The 24,991-nt window shown below is 44.9% G+C and overlaps 1 protein-coding gene across 5 annotated transcripts in view; it reads left to right on the forward strand.

Moving 5' to 3' along the window:
• PRKDC (protein kinase, DNA-activated, catalytic subunit) overlaps nt 1-24,991 on the forward strand; it is a 212,417-nt gene that overhangs the window by 10,642 nt on the left and 176,784 nt on the right. For 3 of the 5 annotated variants that reach the window (XM_083187421.1, XM_083187422.1, XM_083187423.1), the window contains exons 4-11: nt 6,094-6,168; nt 10,154-10,262; nt 11,567-11,679; nt 12,979-13,078; nt 15,865-15,920; nt 16,035-16,065; nt 18,503-18,660; nt 23,755-23,901. In XM_083187421.1, the coding sequence (XP_083043547.1) occupies nt 6,094-6,168; nt 10,154-10,262; nt 11,567-11,679; nt 12,979-13,078; nt 15,865-15,920; nt 16,035-16,065; nt 18,503-18,660; nt 23,755-23,901 (789 nt within the window). Of the gene's footprint in view, nt 1-6,093; nt 6,169-9,942; nt 10,062-10,153; nt 10,263-11,566; nt 11,680-12,978; nt 13,079-15,864; nt 15,921-16,034; nt 16,066-18,502; nt 18,661-23,754; nt 23,902-24,991 lie in introns of all 5 variants that reach the window. The other 2 variants (XM_083187424.1, XM_083187425.1) reach the window with 2 other exon arrangements.

Below are 24,991 nucleotides of genomic sequence, written 5' to 3' on the forward strand. Positions count from 1 at the left end.
GAAAAAGGGGTGGTTATTCCGGTTCCCAGGGCAGAGTGGAAGAAAGGCTTTTACTCCACTCTGTTCCTGGTGCCCAAACCAGACGGGTCTTTCAGACCAATACTAAACTTGAAATCCTTAAATGTCCATCTATGGGTAGACCATTTCAAAATGGAGTCTTTAAGGTCAGTACTCCTGAGTCTGGACCAGGGAGAATTTTTGGCGTCTATGGATGTCCAGGACGCATATCTGCACGTTCCCATTCACCCGGAACATCAGACCCTGTTGAGGTTTGCTATAGGAGACCTGCATTTGCAATTCCGGGCGTTACCCTTTGGGCTAGCAACCGCGCCAAGGGTATTCACCAAGATAATGTCAGTGATGGCGGCGGTGTTAAGACTCAGGGGAATCACAGTAATACCCTATTTGGACGATCTCCTGTTCAAAGCAGAGTCAGCAGCCATGCTTCAGAGCCACTTGGCAGAGGCCATCAGTTTTTTACAGGCTCACGGCTGGATTTTAAATAAAAAAAAAAAATCTCAGTTGGTACCATCACAGAGGCTTCAATTTTTGGGGGTCACTCTAGATACCCATCTCCACCGGGTATTTCTTCCGGAGGAAAAGGCCAGGGATCTGGTCACCCTGGTCCAGGAGATTCTCGGGGCTCGGAGCATCTCAGTGTGGAGGTGTCTCAAGCTTCTGGGGAAAATGGTGGCGTCATTCGAGACGCTTCATTATGCCAGGTTCCATTCTCGGGTGTTCCAATGGAACATATTGTCAGCATGGTCAGGGAGCACTCTGACCATGAAGTCGGAGATGATAGTGCTGTCTTCGGACACTCAAGACTCCTTGAAATGGTGGACAGAAGTGGATTCCCTTCAGTGGGGCCGATCATTACAGACCTGGAACTGGTTGGTAGTAACTACCGACGCCAGCCTAAGGGGCTGGGGGGCAGTAGTCCGGGATCTCAGGCTGCAGGGTCTGTGGACGTCAGAGGAGTCTGTATTGCCAATAAACATCTTGGAGCTGAGAGCCGTCTGGAAAGTGATTTCCTTGGCGGGAGGCAGGTTACGGAACCTCCCTTTGAGGATTCAGACAGACAATGCCACAGCTGTGGCGTATCTGAATCACCAGGGAGGTACACGCAGCAAATTGGCCATGTGGGAGGTATCCAGAATCTTCCTATGGGCGGGACAGAATGTTCCTGCTGTATCGGCTATATTCATTCCAGGAGTAGAGAATATAGAAGCCGACTTCCTGAGCAGGGAGGAGCTCAAGGAAGGGGGAATGGAGCCTACACCCTCAGGTGTTTCAACAGATCACTTTGAAGTGGGGAACTCCAGATGTGGACCTGATGGCATCCAGGTTCAATCATCAGGTGCCCAGGTTCTATTCCAGAACGAGAGATCCACTGGCGGAGGCAGTGGATGCCATGACTACTCAATGGCAGGGAGATCTTCTTTATGCATTTCCTCCAGTGCCAATGTTAGCGAGACTTTTGAAAAGAATACAGGACCAGAGGGTTCCGGTGATCCTTGTGGCCCCAGATTGGCCAAGGAGGTCCTGGTACTCGAGGCTTCAGAGGTTGTATGTGGACTCGTGGCGTCTGCCTCCGAGACCAGATCTGTTAAGACAAGGCCCATTCAATCACCTGGATTCAGATCGATTGATTTTGACGGCCTGGCTATTGAAGCCACCATTTTGAAAAGAAAAGGATTTTCTGAGGCAGTAGTACAGACTATGATAAAAGCCAGGAAGGCTGTATCCTCGGCAAATTATTATAGAGTCTGGAAGACGTACATCAGATGGTGTGAGAGGCGAAAGGCTCACACATCTCACTTCAAGTTATCAAGAATGTTGGAATTCTTACAAGATGGGTTTTCATCAGGCCTAAGCCTTCAATCGTTGAAGGTGCAGATTTCGGCCTTGTCCATCTATTTCCAAAAAAGGATAGCCATTTTGCCGGAGATTCAAACCTTTTTACAAGGGGTATCAAGATTGAAACCCCCTTACAAGCAACCAGTAGCGCCTTGGGACCTGTCACTGGTTTTGGATTGCCTTCAGAAGGCACCTTTTGAACCTTTAAGGTTGGCGGACTTTAAGTTTCTCACGTGGAAGCTAGTGTTTTTGTTAGCAGTAGCATCTGCTAAAAGAGTGTCAGAGTTGGGAGCCTTGTCATGCAAATCTCCCTTCTTAATTTTTCATGATGACAGGGCTGTTCTGAGAACAGTGCCTCAATTTTTACCGAAGGTAGTCTCTGCCTTCCATTTAAATCAGGAGATAGTTCTACCTGTGTTTCAACCCCCAGAGGGTTCTAAGAAAAGGGACAAGTTGAAGACGTTGGATGTGGTGCGTGCCTTACGCATATATGTGGACAGAGTGAAGAGTGTCAGAAAGACTGACACATTATTGGTACTATATGACGTACACAAAATTGGTTGGCCTGCTTCTAAGCAGACTATTGCTAGGTGGTTGCGATCTGTGATAGCATTTGCATACACCAAGGTGGGTAGGCCTGTACCGGCCAGAATTAATGCGCATACCACCAGGTCAGTTGCCACCTCTTGGGCGGTTCGACATGGGGCCACAGCTGAGCAGGTTTGCAGAGCTGCTACTTGGTCATCTGTTCACACATTTGCCAAATTCTATAGATTCCATGAGTTCGCGTCGGAGGACGCATCATTCGGGCGAGCAGTGCTGAGAGCTGCAGACCTGAGCGTACCCTCCCAAAGGACCGGCTCTGGAACGTCCCAGTGTTGAGCTGTGTCACCAGGACCATTGAAAGAGAAAAAGGGATTTTTGTAAGAACTTACCGTTCGAATCCCTTTCTCTGATATGGTCCTGGTGACACAGCGATCCCTCCCTTACGCTCAGTAAGTATGCCAGAAGTTTCATGATGTTCATGTTAAAATGGTTAAAAGTTAACAGTTTCTGTTATAAAATGTGCATATAATATGTGCAGGCGTTTGTACTGAGTTAATGTATTCCAGTGGCTTTGAAAGATTGAACTGAAGAGTCCAGGGATGCAGTAGGGGAGGAGCCTACCCTCTAAAGCTTTAGGATAGGTGCCTGGCTCCTTCGGACCCTCCTACATCCCAGTGTTGAGCTGTGTCACCAGGACCATATCAGAGAAAGGGATTCGAACGGTAAGTTCTTACAAAAATCCCTTTTTTTTATTTTTACACTGATTTTCAGTGACAGAGCAGCAGCGCTGGGGGTCTTAGCGGACCTCTGCGCTGCCGGCTCCATCACCCGGGTCCGGCGCTGCATCGCCACTCGCGGGTGGGGATCTGCAGCAGCTCCTGGGCACTGGAGACAGCCGCCACCGGACGCCGGGGACCTTCAACAAAGGTAACGCGCTCCCCGCCGGTAGCGTGTGCGATCACGCTAGCGAGGTGCACTTAGCGGCTATATCAGTCGGCGGGGGGGACCGCCGGCTGAGCTAGCAAGCGGTCGGCCGTCCCGCTGGACCACCAGGGATCCTAGTTTGTGGGCAGCAGCGCCGGTATGGGGGGCTGCCCGGCGCGCGCCAGATCCCCGCCATTTTACCGGTGCTGCATGTGGACATTTTCCCTGGGGGTCATTTGTTAGCAGGGGGAGGTGGCTCCCCCCACATCAGCCCCTCCCCCGGGGACAGTAGGCAGGGAACTGTGCTTGGCGCACAGAGAGTTCCCAGGGGTTATTGGATGTTGCCAAGGGGATAATTTTTGGTACTTGTGTATTATAGCGGCGCCCCCTATTTCCATTGCGCGATGTTTTAATCGCATCGCATGCCATGCACCCGATAGCATGCGATGCGACGCGATTTTTGCCCCCTATACGATGAAAGATTGTATAAGCACCCTAAAGGGTGCTTTTAAGCACCGTAATGGATGCTTACAATGTTAAATGCACCCCCACGCCACCCCCCCCACTATAACCGTGAACCTGAAGCGTGGGGCGGCGGTACGCGTCCTCCGACCTTTTCATACCCCCACTATCCACGTCGGCGTGGAGTTGAGAATAGAAAGTGTGGCGAGCGCAGCGAGGGGACGCGGATACCTTCACAGGTATCGGAGTCCCCTCGCGGCCTTCACAGGTATCCGCGTCCCCGCGCGGGGCTCGCTGCGCTCGCCACGCTTCGGGCTCGGTGGCTCGCTGCGCTTGCCACACTTTCTATTCTCAACTCCACGCCGACGTGGATAGTGGGGGTATGAAAAGGTCGGAGGACGCGTACCGCCGCCCCCTCACGGGCTCGCTGCGCTCGCCACGCTTCGGCTTCACATTTATAGTGGCGGGGGGGGGGGGGGGTGCATTTAACATTGTAAGCACCCATTAGGGTGCTTATACAATGTTTAATCGCATCGCATCACATTGTATTTGGCATTGTATAAAATTGTATGGCATTGTACAATATCGCGCGATATCACATACCATCGTATGCCTTATGGTATGCGATGCGATGGACGCCGCCAAAATACACAAGTACCTAATTTTTTTGCCAGGGGTTAATGCTCATTGCCAAGGGGGGTTAATTTCCGTTGCCAGGGGTTCTAGCTCGTTGCCAAGGGGTTAATATGTGCCCGGCCACCCGCCTGTCAGCTGCTGCTGCCCCTGCCTTCCCCTGCGCACAGAGAGACAGATGCTAGAAGTCATTTTTAGCTTCTAGCGTCTCTGACAGGGAACACAGCTCTGCAGCGTTACCAGGAAGTGCAGAGCTGTGCTTCCTGTCAGACGCTAGAGGTGAACTATGACTTCTAGCGTCTGGCTCTCTGTGTGCAGGGGAAGGGGCAGCCGCAGCTGACGGGCGGGTGGCCGGACACACGGACAGGTCCTAGTCCTTCCGACGCACCCGCAGCCCCAATAAATATATATATTCTTTAAAGTGTGTGTGTCCAGTAAAATCTACCGCTCTCCCTCTCGGCGGCCTTGATGCCTATGCTCACAGTCACTCCCCCTTGGCAACGAGCCATTCCCTTACTATACAGTACTACTATACCGGCTGTCATTTCTTTAAATTATATGCGACTGATGGTCTATTGCAGGGCTGGGCAACACCGGCCCTCCAGATGTTGATGAACTACACATCCCAGCATGCCTTGCATCAGTTTCAGCATGGCCACATAGCAAAACGAATGCAAAGCTTCCTGGGATGTGTAGTTCATTAACATCTGGAGGGCCTGTGTTGCCCAGCCCTGGTCTAATGGGTGGTCCGGTGCACCCCCAGATCACCCTCTAGATTCGCCTATGACTGCACCTGCATGCACTATGAGGTATAGGAGGTGGTGGAGCTGCTGTAGTCTTCAATCTCTAGGGGATGTGTATGAAACCTCTGAGATTGATTGCTTCATACATCAACTTAAAGCTAGAAGTTAAAATGTCAGTTAGCATTGTCTCAATTTTATCTCTCTTGAAGCTTGCATAGAGCTACAACTCGGGATCACAACTCCTTTACCAGTAAGCAGTGTTGGTCTAGGGCAAGGATGGGGAACCTTCGGCCCTCCAGCTGTTGTTGAACTACACATCCCAGCATGCCCTGCATCAGTTGAACTGTAGCAGGGCATGCTGCGAGCTGTAGTTCCACAACAGCTGGAGGGCCGAAGGTTCCCCATCCCTGGTCTAGGGCATGAAGATCCCACTGAAGGAATTTAGTGGTAGGGGCCCATTTTTAGGGGTGCGGTTAGTCTCTAGAGAGGATGTGGCCAGCTGACACAGGACATTCATGAGAGAGTACATTGTCTGGGCCCCTTCATAAATATATAGTAAAAATGGCTAGTTGATGCATGATAATGTACCAGACTAATAACAGCAATGCACTATAGGTAATACTCCATAGTCCCGTGCAGTATAATGCAACATATGTACAGTGCAGTGGTTTCCAAACTGTGTGCCTAAGCACCCTGGCTCTTGAAGGGGCGGTCCAGGACCATTAACTCTCTGGCAGTAGCATTGCTTACACGCTGTTAGTAGGGGTCAGAGTTCATACTAACGGTCATTACAGGCCAATGTGATGACATTATTTTATCAACAGTTATTTTAATATATAGATGTTATTATGGGGCAGCTGTAGTGACCACAGATTACTTTCATTTTATCAGTTTGGATTTATTTAATGTTGTTTTTTTTTTTCATCAGAGCGTCTGCATGATTGCATACACAAAGGAAAGATTTGCAAAATGTAAAGTAGCGGCTCTAGATCTTCTGATAAAGGTAAGATGGGTTGTTTTCATTATTTTTAATGTATAAGTAAACTTTTTTTTATAATAATATTCGGGTAATTACATGAAAACTTTGAAACACTGAAATTTGCCTTACCCTAATAAATAGTTAAACACTGCATTTCAACCCTGGTCTTGACCAGGGTTGAACACGGCTCTAACCCGCTTTGGGGTGCAGTCTGAAAGCTCCCTACCCAGGTTATTTAACACTGAATTCATCAAACGCTGCTAATGTATGAGGTCAGCGGCCAGCGGCCAGAGCCTGTAAATACAAGCAGCACAGTGCAGAGCACATGCCTGAGGCAGCATTCCAGCAGTAGCACAGCCATGTCCTCAATGTGGTCAGATGAGGAGGTGTGAGAATTGGTGAATATAAGCGGAGAGGAAAAAATGCGCAGACAAATGACAGGAACAGTAACATATGCTGTGGTTCCCCCTGCACAAATATAGGTGTCATTCAGTATTCCTTGCGCTATAGGAACCCCATCCACTTTCCATTTTTGTCACTCAGCATTCCTCTCAGCCCCTCACTTTAGTTTACTTTGAGACGTCATGTTTGTGAGCCTGAAAAAAGTCCACTTTTAATGACACCAATAGGTTTTACTGTGCTCACCCGGGTCCAGTGTGAAAGCGACCAACCAGGGAATAACCCGGGTTAAAGTGCAGTGTTGAAAAAGGTGTCAAAATTGAATCTGACCCAGGTCACAGCAGGGATGGACCAGTGTTCAAAATACAGGGTTGGACCCGGGTTAGCGGTCTGAAAGCAGCAGTAAAGAACAGCAAAATTATAAAATTGTGAGGGATCTTCCAACGCCCTCTGCTGATACCTGCCATTCTTTCATGGGCTTTATTATGTGTTTGTTATGGTACATGAAGTAGGAAAGGAATGTAGGCTATGTTAGGTGGATGTGAATGGCGGTGTGGAGTGGACAGTGATAGGAATAGGGTGTTTTCTGGTGGGTATCTAGGAATGTATGTTTTTTTTTGTGGATCAAATGAAGAATATGTCCCACTAGGACAGGCAGTATTCAATGCCATGGCGAAGGGTTTTTCTATGGTGAGGATGGCTTTTTTCAGCGATGAAATGCCATCCTCGCCGTCAAACCCCCTTGCCGTATTCAATGTTAGGGAGAAATCCTCGCCATCAAACCCCCTCATCGTATTCAATGTTAGGGAGAATTCTGACTGCAAGGATCCCCTTAAACGGCGAGGTTTGCCACAAATGCAGCGAGCCCCACTGTTTTAATGGCCACACTTGCCGTTTCCACCTCACTGAAAAGAAACAGCGAAATGGAAACGGCGAGTGAAGGGGAGGCAGTTGACATACGGTACTGTAATAATGTCCAGAAGCAGGGCCATCTTAACAGCAGTGCAGGCCCCTGGGCAAAGCAATGCACTGAGGCCCTTACCCATTCTCCCCTCCTAGGGGTGGGGGGTGCTATCAGCAGCAGCTTTGATGTCCCAAGGGTGGCAGGGGGTGCTCTATCTTCCACTCAACATTTAGGACCTGGAGCAGTAACTTCTGCTAATTACTCCTTTACTGCACAGGTGCTGGGAGGGAGAATACTGACGTGTGGAAGGGGGCACTGAGCTGAATGAAGAGTCCCTTGTAAATGACTTCCAGGGAGGTAGGGGGTGTTTTATACGCAGTGGAGGGTTGGATAATGGAGTGGGCTTAATATTCGTCATTTTCCAGTGAAAGTGCAGCTTGTTTGACTGCAGATATCTCCATTATCTGGAAATAGTCCCAACTTTCAGGAGGTGCTGGGGACTTGGGGATCAGAGATCAGGACTGAGCCAGAGAAATCCATGGACAAAAATATAAAACTGTTCACCAGATGTTTGGAGCTGGAGCAGGGACCGGCTGCTGGAAGGCTGATATCTCTGGTTCTGGGCATGATAGAGACAAGCCGCTAGTGTCCACAGAAAGGGGAGAGTCCCCAGCTTTTGGCATATACTCAGAAAACTCTAAGTCAGAAAGAACCCAAGAAATCTGACTGGGAAGTGCAATTAACAGGTCAGATGTGGACTGCTGCTTTGAAGTTTGATATCTCCAGTTCCCCAGGGCTGATTTTCAAAATTCTGGAAAAAGGGGATCCTCAGTTAACAGTATTGGGCCTTTATACACCTGGGGCCCCTGGGCAAGTGCCCATTAAGCCCATACGAAAAGACGGCCCTGTTCAGAAGGTAGTGCCTGGAATCTCTTTGTGCAGTTATCTGCAGTGGAGATATAAAGTATGGATAGCTGAAATTTTTAGATTATTATGGGGAGAATATTGATTAGACATTTGGGGCTGAATTTAAGGCCTATGAACACTGGGTGACTTTGAGCAGAAAACAGCTCAGTTTACTAGCCTGATCTGCTTTCAGCTCGAAAGCTGCCCAGTGTGTACGGAGCAGCGATGAGTGCTGATGCGCAGTCCCTCATCATCATCGCTTGCCCTTCCGCACATGGGATGCAGTTACAATCCCGGCGTTCAGAATCCTGACGCCGGAATCCCGACCGCCGAAATACCGACACATTCTCCCTCCGTGGGTGTCCACGACACCCCTGGAGGGAGAATAAATTAGTGTGCCGAGCCCAGCGAGGCACCGGGCCCGCTGCGTGGCGAGCGCAGCGAGCCCGCAAGGAGGGGGGGCGATCCACGTCCCCCCCTTGTCGGCATTTCGGCTGTCGGGATTCCGGCGTCGGGATTCTGAACGCCGGGATCCCGACCGCCGGGATTCAATACTGAATCCCCGCACATCTGCTGATATTAACAGTAGATGAGTGGCAGGCTTTCTATAGTGTCGGCTATAGAAAGTCGTCCACCCTAGGGAAAATCACCCATTATTGTTATCCATACACTCTGGGCAAATATGCCCACTGTGTATGGACTTTTAGTTTCCTGCAGTAAATTATCCAGGGGCTAGTCAATTAGCTCTGATGCCTGAAATCTCATTGGTCAAATAAATGGCAGATAACACTGGAGTTAATGGCTGCTGCAACAAGTTAAAAGCACAAATCTATTAATGCCAATTATTAAGCTACTTTATTCAGGAGTGCAATGGAATAGGCTTGGGCTTTAAAGCCCAATCCTACATCTTGTTTTCACCCATGATAATTTACCATAGGTAATCGAATTCCCCCAGTCATCAAAGTAAAGTTATCTTGTCCTTGTAATCAGAATGCTTACTCTATCTATAGTGACCATGCAGTGAGGGCAATTCTACAGCATAGCTGCCCATAGCTCTTGGGTGTATTCCAAACTTCTGGTATCATTAGCTTTTCTCCTCCCTGTTTCTATTCAAGGAAGGCATATTTAATGAGAGAGGTTGATTATTGGCTACACTTGCACCACCTATTGGTTTTAGGGGTACCACTGACCTATGACTAAAGGCTCATACACATTGGGCGACTTTGAGCTGAAAGCCGCTCAAAACAGCAAGTTTGAACGGCTTTCAGCTCAAAGCCGCACAGTGTGTATGGCCTGGGGATGAGTGCTGCTGCGCGCTCCCGCATCATCGCTGGGAAAGCTGCTCATCTGCTGGTATTACCAGCAGATGAGCGGCTTTGAGGGTGGCTTTGCATAGCGCTGCGCTATGCAAAACCGTCCACCACCCGCCGTCGGCGCCGGGCAGGGGAAAGCCGCTGGGTGTGTATGCACTAAACGTCTCTCCCCACAGTGATGATAGCGATCATCGCTGTCCATACACGCTGGGCATAGTCGCCCAGTGTGTATGGACCTTAAGGTCACATGTGTTTAACTTTTTTTTTTTTTTATAGTAATCTTCGACTACTAGTTGGTTGACCATTCCTGATATCTACTGGTCCACAGGAACTATAGCATGCCGCCGTTCTACACAGCTCTGCGGTTTCAGTATGTCATTAAACTCTACCAGATAGTATGTACTATTTAATAATTGCTCATAATGTATTGTGTATGATAATGTGCAGGACTTTAAAACATGTATATTTTGTTGTTATTTTGTTTCAGTTGCTTCAGCTGTTAAAGGAATCCTATTCATTTCAAGAATTTAAAATTTTTGACATTTACATAAAATTTTATGGAGAAATTGGTATTAAAAGCAAATTATCAGACACAGGTAAAAATGTGTGACAAGGGGCAGAGGGTCCTGTTCTGTGGGGAAACCATCCTGACACCCCACAGAAGTTTGAAATCCTGTTAGTGGCCAAACTGTCAGCTGTTAGTGTGTCACCGGGTTGATTTTTTTACAACTTTTACTATTGAAATAAAAACGATAGTCACCATTTGTTTTATTTTGAGTAACTGGTTAAATCTATTGTTATTTATAAATGTTTATATAGAAGTAATCAAAACAGCTTTATCAATATATTAATTTCTCTGCTTTGTAGAGAAAATCATATAAGCAATAAAGGGTTTTTATTGGCCATATTTTTACAATTTAGACACCTTTATATACAGTATTTTCTCATCAGGAAGGTACAACGCTGCATTCTGCCCTGTTTACATGAAATAAGGTATTTTACAAAGTTATCACCTACTTTAGGGGTATGAATAAAAAGCTGAGATTTTTCCCACATTAATATAATTTCCTTATTCAGTTGCTAAAGTTGTTTGGCCTTGTTCTCAGCTAATTGAATTTGCCCAATTGTCTAATGAAATTGTGATTTTGTCTACTGATTGTTTATCTTAACACTGTTAATGAGAACTGCATATATTTTGGATATTGGGTATTTGTTTTTCTCTTTTTTTGTGTTGAATTAAAAAAATATATCTGATTTTAAAAAAAAATTGTCTAATGAACTATTAAATGTTCTGAGGTAATAAGTGCAGTATAGCATTGAGTGTGGAATGTATTTAGGTTGTTTTATTTCCAGCATCAGTACTTTTATTTTGTATTAATTCTGTTTATTGTATAATGATAAAAAAAGCAAGAACATTAATGTTAAATAGAACTGCTGTAAATCAGGGATGCCTGATGACGACCCAGCAGTTAGGATGTCGACTGTCATTTTACCGCCATCGAAATCCTGACTGTTAAAATGCCTGACAGTCAGGATCCCGACTGACAGGGGCTGTTCTCACTCGTGGGGATCCACAACCCCATAGGGGGGAATAGAACCCGTGGCAACCCATAAAGCCTGCAAGGTGCTTCTCTGTGCTCCGCCATTTTGGAGTACCAGTGGTTGGAATTCTGATGTCTATATACTGACTGTCAGAATTCCAACAGTCGGCCGTCATACCACGCGCGTAAATCAGAGAGTGACGCTTTTATTAATATTTCACTTGACCTGGGGTTAGGTTAATGAAGTGGCTGCTTTAACCTCAAAATGTCATTGCAACATTCAGCATTTTGTAGCTTAAAATATTGGGGTCAGACCACTGTCTGTTGAAAATAGGTAACACCCTGTAACTTTTCTGCAGTTCTTGAAAAAGTTTATGAGCTATTGGGAGTACTGGGAGAAGTGCATCCTGAGGAAATGGTGGCCAACTCTGACAACATCTTCAGAGCTTATCTGCAGGAGTTAAAGATACAGGTATCCATTCACTTTATACAGGTTGAGTATACCTTATCCAAAATACTCGGGACCAGAATATTTGGAATATTTCTATATTTGAATGAGCTATCTTGCATGTATGTTGTATAATCACATAAAACACATGAAATACGCACAGACATATTTTATTTGTGCATAAAACAAGGTTTTAAAATATGAAAGTTTGTGTACTGTCTCAGACACTGTATATGAAGGCCAAACAATCATGTCCTTGCACATATTTATTGCAAGTTACCTGTCCTTTCCCCAGTAGTGCCAGTTACAGATGTACCCAGTAAGGTTTTAGCAAAAAAAAAAAAAGTATATTTTGGAAACTATGGTTTTTGGAATAATTTGGATAATGAATGTTTGGACAAGGGATACTCAACCTGTACCAAGCTTCTGTGGATGTACTTAACATTTTTAGGAAATTGCTTACCTTTTTGTACCGTTCTACAGAATTACAGTATGAATTGGTGTTCTGGGAGTATTTCTATAATTTTGCAAATAGTTTAACATTTTAGATAGATACATAGGTTTATAATTTGTTTATAATTTGTTTAATAGTACAGGTTGAGTATCCCTTAACCCAAACTGCTTAAGATAAGAGATACTCAAGCTGGATACTTAATTCCGGATTTTGGGATTTTTTTTGTTTTTACATACTCACCTGGTCTCCTGGCGATCCAGGGACGTCCACGGTGGCCATCGGAGAAGTCTTCAGCGGCATCCCCGGTCCCAAGGATGCATTGCGTGGGTGCATGTCATCCTTGGGACCGGGGATGCTGCTGAAGACTAGTCTAGGTGAGTATGGGAAAAAAGGTGCAGGGTGGGGCGGGGGAACACACACAAAAAAACCTCAAAATATTTGTTTAGAAATATTTAGGTTTTGGGATATACGGATAAGGGATACTCAACTTGTACTTATAACCTCCCAGCATTCCTAGTTAATTATTGTCACCTGTGTGTACTGTAGGGACTATAATCTATGATTGATTGTTTGAAAATAATATACAGTATGTTGGTGATAAAAAAAATGATTTTTTTTTTTATAACCTTGTGTATTGGATTTGTGGTCACTGATTTATCAAAACTTAAAAAATTGGAGAGAGAGAACCAGCCAATGAGCTTTTAACTGCCATGGTTGAATGATGAAATTATAATTGTGCCATGGTTGTGTTTGAATGATGAAATGAGCTACTTGGCTTTGATATATTTCCACTAAAGACAGAATTTCTAATAGAAGTTTTGAGCACTGCTGAATGATTTCTTCTTCACATCTTCTGTATATGTTTCTAGATGGCTTCATCCACTAGAGCGCCCAAAATGGCAGTGATCGCTGGGTGTCTGAGGGGATTATCAGCACTTTTGGTTAATTTCACAAAATCTGTTGAAGAAGGTATAGTTATCATTTACAGAGTCATTGCAATTGTATATTTTGCATGATTTATTTGTTTCTTTTAAAAACTGTTATCTGTGCATTAGCCCACATACCTGATCAGTAATACATGAAATAAACATGTCCCCAGTGGTAGTAAAGGCAAATCCCCCCCCCCCCACCCCCGTATAGCCTTCTGATGGCACCATACAGGCTTTCCCATTCCACCATGCGGCATGCTCGTCCTACTATTCAGTTTTTAGTGGATTGTACAATACACATTTGCAGGTAATGCTGCCTTTGTGCTCGATTTGAGTCATAAGGGGAAATTTAGTTGATTGCAGTATATTTTACAGTGAAAGTACCGACCTTTTGTCTAGAATTTTTTTCCTGATGTTTTTTTTTCTGGGCAAATCGCATAAGGACACTGTAAAATGTACCTGGTATCCTGCGAAAAGACATGGGTCCTGGAACTTAACCCTGATCACTCTGTTTTTTCCAGAAATGGCACTTATTGAAGATTTTGTTTATCCTGCCTCTAGACTGGTGAAACTAAGGACCTTATTCTGGTCCGTTCGCAGACAGCGTTCGTTCACAAGGGGGCTGATGTTTTGCGCATGAGCAACCGCATTTCTGTGCATACGCAGGGTGCGTGCGGTCTCAGAAACAGATTGTTCACCGCTGCATGCACCCAAGGCTGCGTCCAGGTGGGGTGGCGGCATATAGTCATGCTCATGGAACTGCCCAACGTTTCATGGGCGTTCCCATGGTAAGTGGGCTTGACGTCTGAGCCGGGGCGGGTGTCTGACATCAATGGATGTCAGCTGCCCGCCCACTTCATCCTGAGGGTGCATGGAAATCTAAGTGACTTGAGAGTCACTTAGATATGCATGCACGTTCCACATCATTTGATGGTTGGCGACCATCGAATTATGTGGGTGTTCACCCACAGGCTGCGACTCGCGGGTTCTGGTTGACTCGCAAAGGGTGCAAATTCGCATATGAGCAAATCAACCAGAATAACCCCCTAAATCCTCGATAGTGTTGGATAAAAAATTTAATTAATTTACCTTGGCTATTTTAATTAATCTCGTAGCCTAAAACTGTGAATACATTAGGACATTATACATGGGATTTGGTCAGTTTTTACGCAATTGTGGCAGTCAATCAAATAAAGTGTCCAAATCGCGTGTATTTGGCAGCAAGTCCCGTGCACATAGCACCAGAGACTGCGAATCGCACCAGCTGCAGGAGAGAGCTATCGGATTGCAGCAAAGCCAGGCCGTCCAAGTCTGTTGGTCCCCTCAAGTAACTATACTTCCAATCAATGTCTTTGAAGTGGGCAATTTACATAGCGCTTCTCAAAGCCTACTCTCTTCTTCAGGGTTGTGCAGTAAAGGTACATTGAGACAATGGGGGTTATTCTAGTTCATTCTTTCTGACAAAATCCTTCTTAGATGGACAAAACCATGTGCACTGCAGGTGGGGCAGGTGTTACTTGTGCAGAGAGAATTAGATTTGGGTGGGGTTTTTCTTCAAAGTGAGATCTATATTGCAGTGTAAATAAAAGCAGCCAGTATTTTCCCTGCACAGAAACAAAATAACTCACCCAAATCTAATTCTCTCTGCACATGTTACATCTGCCCCCCTGCAGTGCACATAGTTTTGTCCATCTAAGAAGGATTTTGTCAGAAAGAATGAACTAGAATAAACCCCAATGTGACAGCTGTCGCTTATCTCAACTTTCAGGGAGGCAGTTGCGGGGCATGGTCACTCAGATCTTTCTCTGCAGAAAAATATCTGCCAGCCTTGTCTGCAGTCTTCATCTCTGGGGTACTGAACTGAAAGGCCACCTTCCTGAGTCGGCAGGATGAAAACTCATTTGTCTGGGTTTCCACCCAGTCAACTTTCAGATACCTACCCGACATAGACCTCATGGTGTTGCGACACAACTGCCAGCTATCCATATATGATGCCAGAGACTTCGGAGAGATTCCTATTGGACGCTTTGATAGCTCTGTGGACATTACTGCTGGTGTATGTCTTACCTCCATTTTCCTGATCCTTTGGGTACTTTGGAAATTCAAGTGCGAAAGGGGTCAGATGATCCTGGCTTCTCCTTATTGGCCACTCCGGCTGTTTTGTGCTGATCTTCAGGCTCTGTCCTTTGACGCTCCATGTCGTCTTCCTCTCTGTCCAGACCTTCTGTCTCAGGGCCCCTATCTACATCCAGTCTTGAGCCGACTCACTTTTATGGGATGGCTCTTGAGTCTGCCCTCTTTGGCGAGAGTCTACCACAGAGTCTGGAATGCTTTCCATTCATGGTGTGCTTTAGAACGCGTTAACCTGGACAAGTTTAGTACTTCCCATTTGTTGGCATTCTGCAGGAGGGCCTTGAATTAGGACTAAAATTGTCGACCTATAAAGTCCAGGTCTCATCACTTTTTTCAGTGCCAGCTTGCATCCCCCATGGATGTTGAGACATTTTTACTAGGATTTCTTCATGTACAACCTCCTTTTATGGTCACGGTTGCACCGTGGGATCTCTCTCATCCTGCGAGCCCTCCTGTTAGCCATTTCATCAACACGGCGCCTGTCAGACCTTAGCACTCTTTCTAGGCGCTACCCTTACTTAGGCCCTTATTCTGGTTCACTTGCAAAGGCAAATTCCTTCTCAAATGGATTCTATCCAATTTTCATTTCACTTTTGAGATCTTTAAGAACCCTTGAGCTATAAAAAAAAAATTTTTTCTCTTAAGATCACCTTTTCTAATAAGTAACTTCTTGCAATTAATAATCTTTCCTAGATGCCAAGACCTCAAAAGAGATTTTTGAATTCACATTGAAGGCAATAAATCCTCAGGTACGATTTCTACAGCATTTGTATAAGGATTTGTCTTATAAGATTTGCATGTGTCATTGAAAAATACTAATTAGTGTATATATGTAATATTGTGTATATATTTCTTTTGCATAGATCGACCAGAAAAGATATGCTGTACCTTCAGGTCAGTCCATACCTCTTCTGTTTTGGGTTTAATAGAGATATCTTTGTTTTTTTTTTACTTTATAATAACATGTGTCCCCAAATTGGGTAGTAATTCTATTGCTGTTGTTGCCATCTTACAATATTTACATTGATGGATTTCTGACCCTTGCTTATTTCTATTAGTAATACTGTATACGCCTGTTTTACAATTTGAACTATCAAAACAATGTACTTATCATACCAAATGAGGATTCATGTTTAGACCATTTAATCTGGAATGCTCATCATTTTATTGGTTTATCGTCTGCTCTTTAAATGAATATACTATTGTTTTTGAAAATACCACTTGTTACGTATTGAGAATACATTACATCGTTATACCCACAACAATTATTAGTGATTTCACGAAGTTATGTCAACATTAGAGGGGGATATTCCATTTATACCCTGTTCTCACTACTGCAAAAACCCGGGTGTAATGCCCCGGTAATTTCACATTGTTTTTTTGCAGGGTTTTTCCTGGGAAATATAGGGGTGTATGGCAGTGTGAACAGGCTAGACCCGGGTTTTTCTCACAATATGCAAAAAAGCAAGCTCATTGCATTGCTCAAAGCTGCTTTTTAAACAGCCAATCAAATATAGTTTTTGAACAGCCAATCAAAGCTGCTCTTAGATTCCACACACTTGTTGGCAGGCAGACCAGGGGAAGAAGTGTGAATGGAGCAGACACGGGAATGTCCCGGGTCTAAGGTGCAGTATGAATGGGGTCTGTAGAGCTGAGATGATCTGTGCCCCACCAAAACTCGGGTTTTTGCAGGGGCGATAATGAGAACATGGTATTAGCCTTCATCATTTTTTTTTATTGCTGCTCATATGAAAGTTGATTGACAGAAAGCGTTTGTGGGTGGTAACCGTCCATTTTGTGGGAGTGTCAAGGAAATGCAGACGTACTAAGACGTTGGAGGGGAAGTCGGATGGCGCCGCTCCGACCCCAATCAGACGGTTTCCAATGCAGCTGCCCCTAAAAAATAATTAGATAGTGAGCAGGTTGCATATGAATTTGCTGCTAATTGCAGGGCTACTATATTTTCGCGAACGGTGCACATCAATTCGCAGGCTTACTCCAAACGCTAGCATGCTAGTGCAGGTTTACTAGGACCTGCAGTTCTGCTGTAAACAACAATATTGTGTGTTGTACACCACAAATCTTGCATGTCTAAGGCCCGTTTTTAATTCTGGCCGAAAATTTCGCCAGGTGAAAAAAAACATTTTCTGCTGTATTTTGCAGTGAATTCGATCCCATTGCTGATTTTTCACCTGGGCAAAATTTGTGTGTATCAGAGAAACTGCCACGACTTCACTTGGTTTTGGCAAGTCCAGAATCACCCTTTAGGAAATGTATCTTAATTTCTTTGTATTTACTATACAATTATGTTTTACTGTCTACATTGATGTCTTGATTTCAATTAAAGACTAAGGGGAGTATTCAATCCTGGGTCACGACCCTGGCCCGTTTTCGTTTTGCTTGCCTGTTATTTGGCTGGCCCTCCTGCTGATTAGTGAAAGGGGGTGTGTCCGCGGAGACGGCCATGGATTGTAGTGTTCCCTCTAGAAATGAGGGCGGGCAGGGCGCCGCAGCGCAAGGGGGGCAGACCGGGCCCGCCGACGTCACAATTGTGGGCGGTCCCGGGCCGCGACGTCGCGAAAAGGGGCGGACCCGGCCGGCGCCGTCACGAAAGGATTCGGGGCCGGCACCACCAAAGTTACCGTGCTGCCGGGGAAGCACTGGGAATCGCCTTCTAAGGTGGCGCTGCGCTTCTCCGTGCACACAGCCAGGGCAGGCACCCCGCTAAAACAGCCTAGCGGGATACGTCCGTGATCTCGGCAAAACAGGCCCGACTGCTTTTAAAGTTGGATCCGTTCTGCCGAGATACCGCTTCAATGCTGTCGGGAAAGACCACATTGAACAGACACCCGCCGCTATTTCCCCAGTCGGAAATAGCGGCGGGGGTTGAATACCCCCCTTAAGGCCCCCATACACCAGGGCGACTTATCAGAACAGAGAAGTTGCCTGCAATCCCCCCTTGAGCCGCAAGATTGCTTCTGCTGCAGGTGCAACTCGCAGGGTCTGGTGCGCTGCACACAGGACCGCACATCGAATTGGGCCTGCAATCAGTCACATGCCATTTGGATGCTTTTCATGCGACTAATTGCCAAAATTGCATAAAAAGAGCCCAAATTGCATGTAAATCGCCTAATATATGGCCAGTTTAAGTCATTGAGTCATTTTCAAAGCAGCTGGACATCAAGCCCTTTCTTAATTGATCTCCAATAATTGAATGTTCTTCCTTAGAGATATAAAAGTATGTTTTCACATACTGCTACCATGCGGCTAATATTTTAGTATTGGTTAGATTTTAGGTTATGTAGTAATGTTGATTTTGTATTTACTGCAGCTGGATTAAATCTACTGGCTCTACACGCTTCCCAGTTTAGTAACTTCCTCATGGATCACTATCAATCTATCTTTGAAACGCTATCCAAGTGGTGTGGCCACTTAAATCATGAAATTAAGAGACTTGGATTTGCTGCTCTAGATTCCTTCCTGAAACAAGTATGTTATTATTATTTTTTTTTTAACATTTGCTTATGGGAAGACACATTTGACATTTTTAGGTTGGCAAAGAAAGGCTTACTTTGACATTTTGGTTATGTCTTCTATTATATTAAAGAGTTATCATCAGATACTGTAGTTACTGATATTGTCGGAAAGGTGTGTATAGGATAACGCTGTACACGGTTGCTGTTGAGCAGGTGGGTTTACTACAAAAACCCTGCATAATTCTGAAGAAATAAAAAAAGGGGGGGGGGGGGGGGGTGTATACTCTTCCCAACCCGTATGGGGATAAAAGCAATAACCAGTATGACTATTTTTAGTCAAAGACAAATTACAAGCATTTATGGTAGACTTATTTATGTACAAATACCTTGCACATACAAACAATAAAAAAAAATAATGAAAGTACTTAGAGGGTAAACTGATTCCCTTTTTGCAGTCAGCGTATAGATAGTCTCCTGAACTTATAGGGAAAAACTCAGTCCATTGTTCGTACAATTTTATATTTGTGCTTACCAATTAAGCAAGTAAGTAGGCTGAGGGTCTAGTATCAGGGGAGACTATCTATACACTGACTGCAAAAAGGGAATCCATTTACCCTCTGAGTACGTTCATTTTTATCATCATTTTTTAATTGTTTGTATGTCTTGATTGTCCAAACCTCCCTTTGTGCGTGTACCGGTTTGTTTGTGTGCCTTATTTGCCAATGGAAAGGCCATTGAGTGTGATTGCAGTACCAAGGATGGAGGACTCATCTATATCTATATATAAGTTTCAATTAGCCTTTTCCCTGCTTGGAACAGCTCATACACATTTGTCTTATTGACACTTTTTTGAGCAAGTATTGGTCTCTATTTCTGTAAATAAGGCTTTTTGCATAGAACTCTCATTAACATTTCCTTAATGATTTTACCCTGTAGTTTGACCACCACATTTTTAGTTCTGAAAGCCACAAAATTGGCAAGAGGGACTGTGCATTTGGTATATCTGGGGGCCAACACAGGTATTAGCCATGTGCAAAATAATAAATATAAAGGTAGTCTCCAGTTGTATTACATAGTTCCTTTTAACTCATATTAGAATTCAGAGACTAAGGGGGGTATTCAATGTCAGGGGCACGGCTGTCGAGCTAGCGCGACAGCCGTGCCCCTGTCCCGTTCTCGGTGAGCTCGCCTGGAGCTCGGCAGTCGGGATTCAATGTCCCGGCCGTCGAGCGGCGAGAAGGGGGCGTGGCCGCGAGTTGCGGCCGGGAAGTGACGAGCTGCAGCCGGCAGCTCGTCACTTCCCGGCTGTTCTCAGCAGAACGAGCCCGACAGCTAGAGCAGGGTTGCCAACTCTCCCGGATTTTGCGGGAGTCTCCCGCAAATTCATTCCTCCTCCCGGTCCCACGGAAAAGGTCCGCATCCTCCCGGTTTTAAAGAATGGATGCTGAAATTTGTGACTGCGCATGCCCAATTGCGGTAGTTGGGTCCTGCAAGTGCGACGTCATGACATACCCCGTCATGACGTTGCTCTCTTGATAAATTCTGGCCACCGCAGGGCTCTGTGGGTAGCTAATGACGCGCTGGACGAAGCGCAACAGAGGTGAACGGAGGAGCAGCGGGAGCCGCCGGGCAGGGACTGTGTTAAAAATACTCAGAGTCAGACTGAGGAGCAGCGGGCGCCGCCGGGCAGTGGCAGTGGTAAGAATACTCAGAGTCAGACTGATCTTAGTTGTGGCTGGCTACTTGTCTTCCTCCCCGCTGCTTATTATTAATCAGCTCCACTCCGTCTCTACCCTCCAGGCCTCCATTGCTGCTGCGCCGCCAGTGTACAGCTTCAATTGTTCCCCACCACCTCTTCTGCTACAGTTCAGACTTCTACAAGTTACAGTAATGTCGCAGCCACGCCCGCCCCCCCCTCCCCCAGCATCTACCACCTGTCCCTGCAAATTACGCAGCTGTGGCACTAAAAGTCACAGCATGCCCTTTTCTCCAGTTCTTGAGATACCCCAACTCCCAGCAGGGCATCCCCGGCTACAATACAATCCCCTGTAGCCTATTATGCAGCGGTTGGCCCAAGGCCCGGCCCCTTGTGATCCAAGGCCTGCCCTCTGGTGATGTAAGGCCCACCCTCTGGGGACGCAAGACCCGCCGCATGCCTTTCACTTTTCTCCCTGAAATGATTTTTAAAAAGTAGGCAACTCTGAGCTAGAGATGTCGGGCTCGTTCTGACAGGAAACCCTGTTCAATGCTGTCGGGGAAGACAGCATTGAATAGGGCCCGTCGAGCATCTCCCCCACGGGAGATGCTCGACGGAGATTGAATATCCCCCTAAGTGGGTATTCAATCTCGGACGCTATTTCCATCAGGGAAATTGCTGTCATTTCCGACCACATTGAAGGCAGATTCCAACAAAACAGATCCGACTTTAAAACAAGTCGGATCTGTTTTGTTGGAAACTGCTGTGGATTGTCGAATTCACGGACGTTTTTCGATCACCTTTGCCTGTTCTCGCCGACACGCCCACTTTTCAACACTCGACAACCGGAACATTGGATTTCGGCTGTCGGGTTTCTGTTGAGCGGAGCGAAAACGGCCCGGGATTCCGATTGCCATTTTTTGCCAATGTGAATGATTAATCCATTTACCATTAATTTAGCAATATAATTTTGTAGATAAGATAAGAATTTATTGTCATTGCAACACAATAAAAAAATTGTAAAACAACGAAATTATAATCTTGGTCACAGAAACAGGAAACAAGAACAAATTAACAATTTTGGTTAAAATCGGTAACGGCAGCTGGGGAAAAAGCTATTTTTCAAACGTGATGTTCTAGATCAGGCATGTCCAACGTTGGCCCTCCAGATGTTGTGAAACTACACATCCCAGCATGCTTTGCTACAGTTTTGCTATTAGAGAATGCTAAAACTATTGTAAAGCATGCTGGGATGTGTAGTTTCACAACATCTGGAGGGCCAACGTTGGACATGCCTGTTCTAGATCGAATACACCTTAACCGTTTATTAGATGGTAAGAAAGAGAAGGCATGATTATAAGGGTGGTGGCTATCCTGCATTATACTGTTCCTTTTTCGCCTAATATTATTCTTCCATGGAAGATAAATCTTGGCCAATAATGGCCTCTGCAGTGTGTATCACCCGATTCAGTTTCTTTATATCTTTGTTTTGCTATTTCCTAACCACACTGTAATGCAATATGACAAGATACTCTCAATAACACATTTATAAAACCTAATCAAATTCTCCTGGGAGAATTTGGCCGCTCTAAGCTTCCTCAAAAAACAATAAGCGCTGCTGAGCTTTCTTAGCCATCACTGAAATATTGGAGGACCAAGTTAAAGAGTGTGAGATAATGACCCCTAGCAACTTAAACTCCGTCACCCTCTCTACCTCCAAATTATCAATAAATAGAGGTTCTAACTCAGATTTCCTACCTCTTCTAAAGTCGATTATAATTTCTTTCGTTTTGGTCAGATTTAACAATAGATTATTTTCACTGCCCCAGTTTACTAGGGAACTGACTTCCTAATTCGCTAGCACAGCCCTTCAGGACCCTGCCCGGAATTCCATCTGGGCCGGCAGCTTTCCTGGCATTCACACCCAGCAAACCCTTTCTCACCTCGTGTTCCTCAAAAGAGAATATAGATTTGTCTCCTAACAAGGGGAATTTACATGCGATCGACCTATTGTCCCTGTCAAATCTAGCATAAAATTGGCTTAGATCATCTACCAACGATGTCTTAGCCATATCGGGCAAGGGGCTGCTCTCCTTATAATTAGTCAAAGTGTGAATACCCTTCCACATGCTTCTAGAATCGTGGTCATTCCTAAACTGCTGTTTAATTTTTGCAGAGTATTCCCTATTGGCTTTACAAATTCCCTTCCTTAAGAGATTTCTAGCATCCCGGTACACAACCAAATCCCCTCCTCTAAAGGCCTGGTCCCTACTACGTAGTATAGAACGCACGTCACCATTCATCCACGGCTTATTGTTAGAAAATTGTTTAACACGTTTCTGAACAATGACATTACTGATGCACCACTTAATATAAGACAATACGGTAGAAGCCAGAGAGTCCACGTCTACCAATGAGTCCTTAGTGGATTCTTGAATTAATAAATTCAAATCCGTATTGCCAAAGCAATCCTGTAGATCATCCACTGCTCCGTTCGGCCAAATACAGACCGTATCTTTAACAGGTTTGATACGTTTAGCAACGGGCTTGTACTTTGGTGCAAAAAATAATGATACATGATCTGAAAGACCTAAATGAGAACGCACCACTGTTTTATAAGCATCTTTGATATTGCAATACAATTGATCTAAAATATTCCCCCCACGAGTTGGAACAAATACAGATTTATACAATTTAGGTAACACATTTTTTAAGTTAGCTTTGTTAAAATCTCCCGCTATTAGAAACAGACCATCGGGATGGATTGTTTGTTGCTTTGCAACGGCATTATGCAGGACCTCCAATGCAACCCTAGCGTCCACCTGGGGTGGGATGTAAACTGCCATAACAATGATAGCAGTGAACTCACATTGGCAGATAGAATGGCCCGCATTTTACTATTAGAAATTCCACTTCTGGAGAACAAAACTTTTCCAGGATGGAGGCATTGGTGCAATATTTGTTATTAACATAGATGCACAGGCCTCCACCTCTGGTTTTACCTGAACTGAGAGTTCTGTCCGCTCTGAACAGTGTTCTATCCGGCAGGAGAACCCCACTGTCAGGTATGCTACAGTTCAATCTTTGTATCCTAAGATGTCACTTAAAATAAGTCCCCAGTGTTATAACTCATCTGCTATGTAATTGACTACATACAGTATAATTTTGTGGACCCATTTTCCTGTGGTTTATTGTCTGCTTTCTTTCTGTTTGGTGAATGATCTATAACAAAAATATGTCTCCTATGTGGTTTCAGAAAATGTTGGGAATTTTTACATTCGTAAAATCTTTTGACAGACCTGGTTGCACTGTACAGTATATGTGTAACATATATCTGTATCCCTGGGTAACAGTGGGGATGGGGAGACTCTTTCTATGCTATACATACTTCATGCCTTTTTGTTATCCTAGATAGCCTTGCTGGTTACTAATGATGCTGCTGCTCACAAGAGCAAGCTTCAGTTCTTCATGGATCAGTTTTATAGGATTATCAAGAAGATGGATTCCTTCAACAAGGAGCTTTCTATTGCCATTCGAGGATTTGGCCTTTTTGCTGGGGTATGTTTCTTTTTTTTTTTCTTTTTAAATATGAGTAATATATGTTGTGATTCAGTAAAGCTCTGGTGTCATTGTGGAAAAGCATTAAGTATGCTTAAATCATAGTAATCATTATGATTAGGTGACCTTTAAACCCCTTTCAGACCTGCAAAATGCAGGGTTGGCCTGGGACTTTGAAACGGTTCAGTCACGGTGCAATATTGCCTGTTCGCTTACGTCATCCTGGGGTGTGGCGGAGCATCATTGGGGGTGGAGGAACCGGTAAGTTTGATTTGCAGCGTTGCGACTGGTTTGCGGAACCTGGTTAACCCCTTTCACATCGAACCAATTACCGCATTAAACTGTCATTAGCCCAGTAATACCCCTTTCACATCACACCTAATTACCAGGTTAATGTCGGTTCGACCCAGTAATTGATGCTATTTGAAAGGGGTTACCGGTTCCCGCAAACCGGTTTGTTGCTGTGTTGCTTTGCAGTGTGAACATGTAAATGTGGACAAATGCAAGGTTATGCATCTTGGGAGACATAACCAATGTGCTAGCTATAACCTAAGCGGGGAGGCATTGGGTAACTCAGAGACTGAAAAAGACCTAGGGGTCATAATTGATAGCAAATTGGGGTGCAGTGCGCAATGTCAAATAGCAACAAATAAGGCCAACCGGATACTAGCATGTAGAAAAAGGGGTATGGAAACTAGGGACTCGAAAGTAATTATGCCATTGTACAAAGCATTGGTTAGACCACATCTGGATTATGGAGTACAATTCTGGGCCACACACTGTAAAAAGGACGTTATAGCACTGGAAAAAATCCAAAGAAAAGCAACAAAGCTATAAAAGGTAATGGAGAATTTAAGCTATGAGGACAGGTTGAACAAATTGGGATTGTTTACACTAGAGAAGAGATGCTTAAGGGTGGATATGCTTAATATGTACAAATATATCAGGGGACAATATAAGGAGCTGTCAATCACCCTTTTTACTGTAAGGAAGGACTCCAGGATACGTGGGCATGAGTTTAGATTGGAGGAAAGAAGATTTCACTCCCAGAAGGAAACATTTTTTTATGGTCAGGGCAGCAAAATTGTGG

Source organism: Crinia signifera, chromosome 5 (genome assembly GCF_055691185.1).
Source record: "Crinia signifera chromosome 5, ASM5569118v1, whole genome shotgun sequence".
NCBI lineage: Eukaryota > Metazoa > Chordata > Amphibia > Anura > Myobatrachidae > Crinia > Crinia signifera.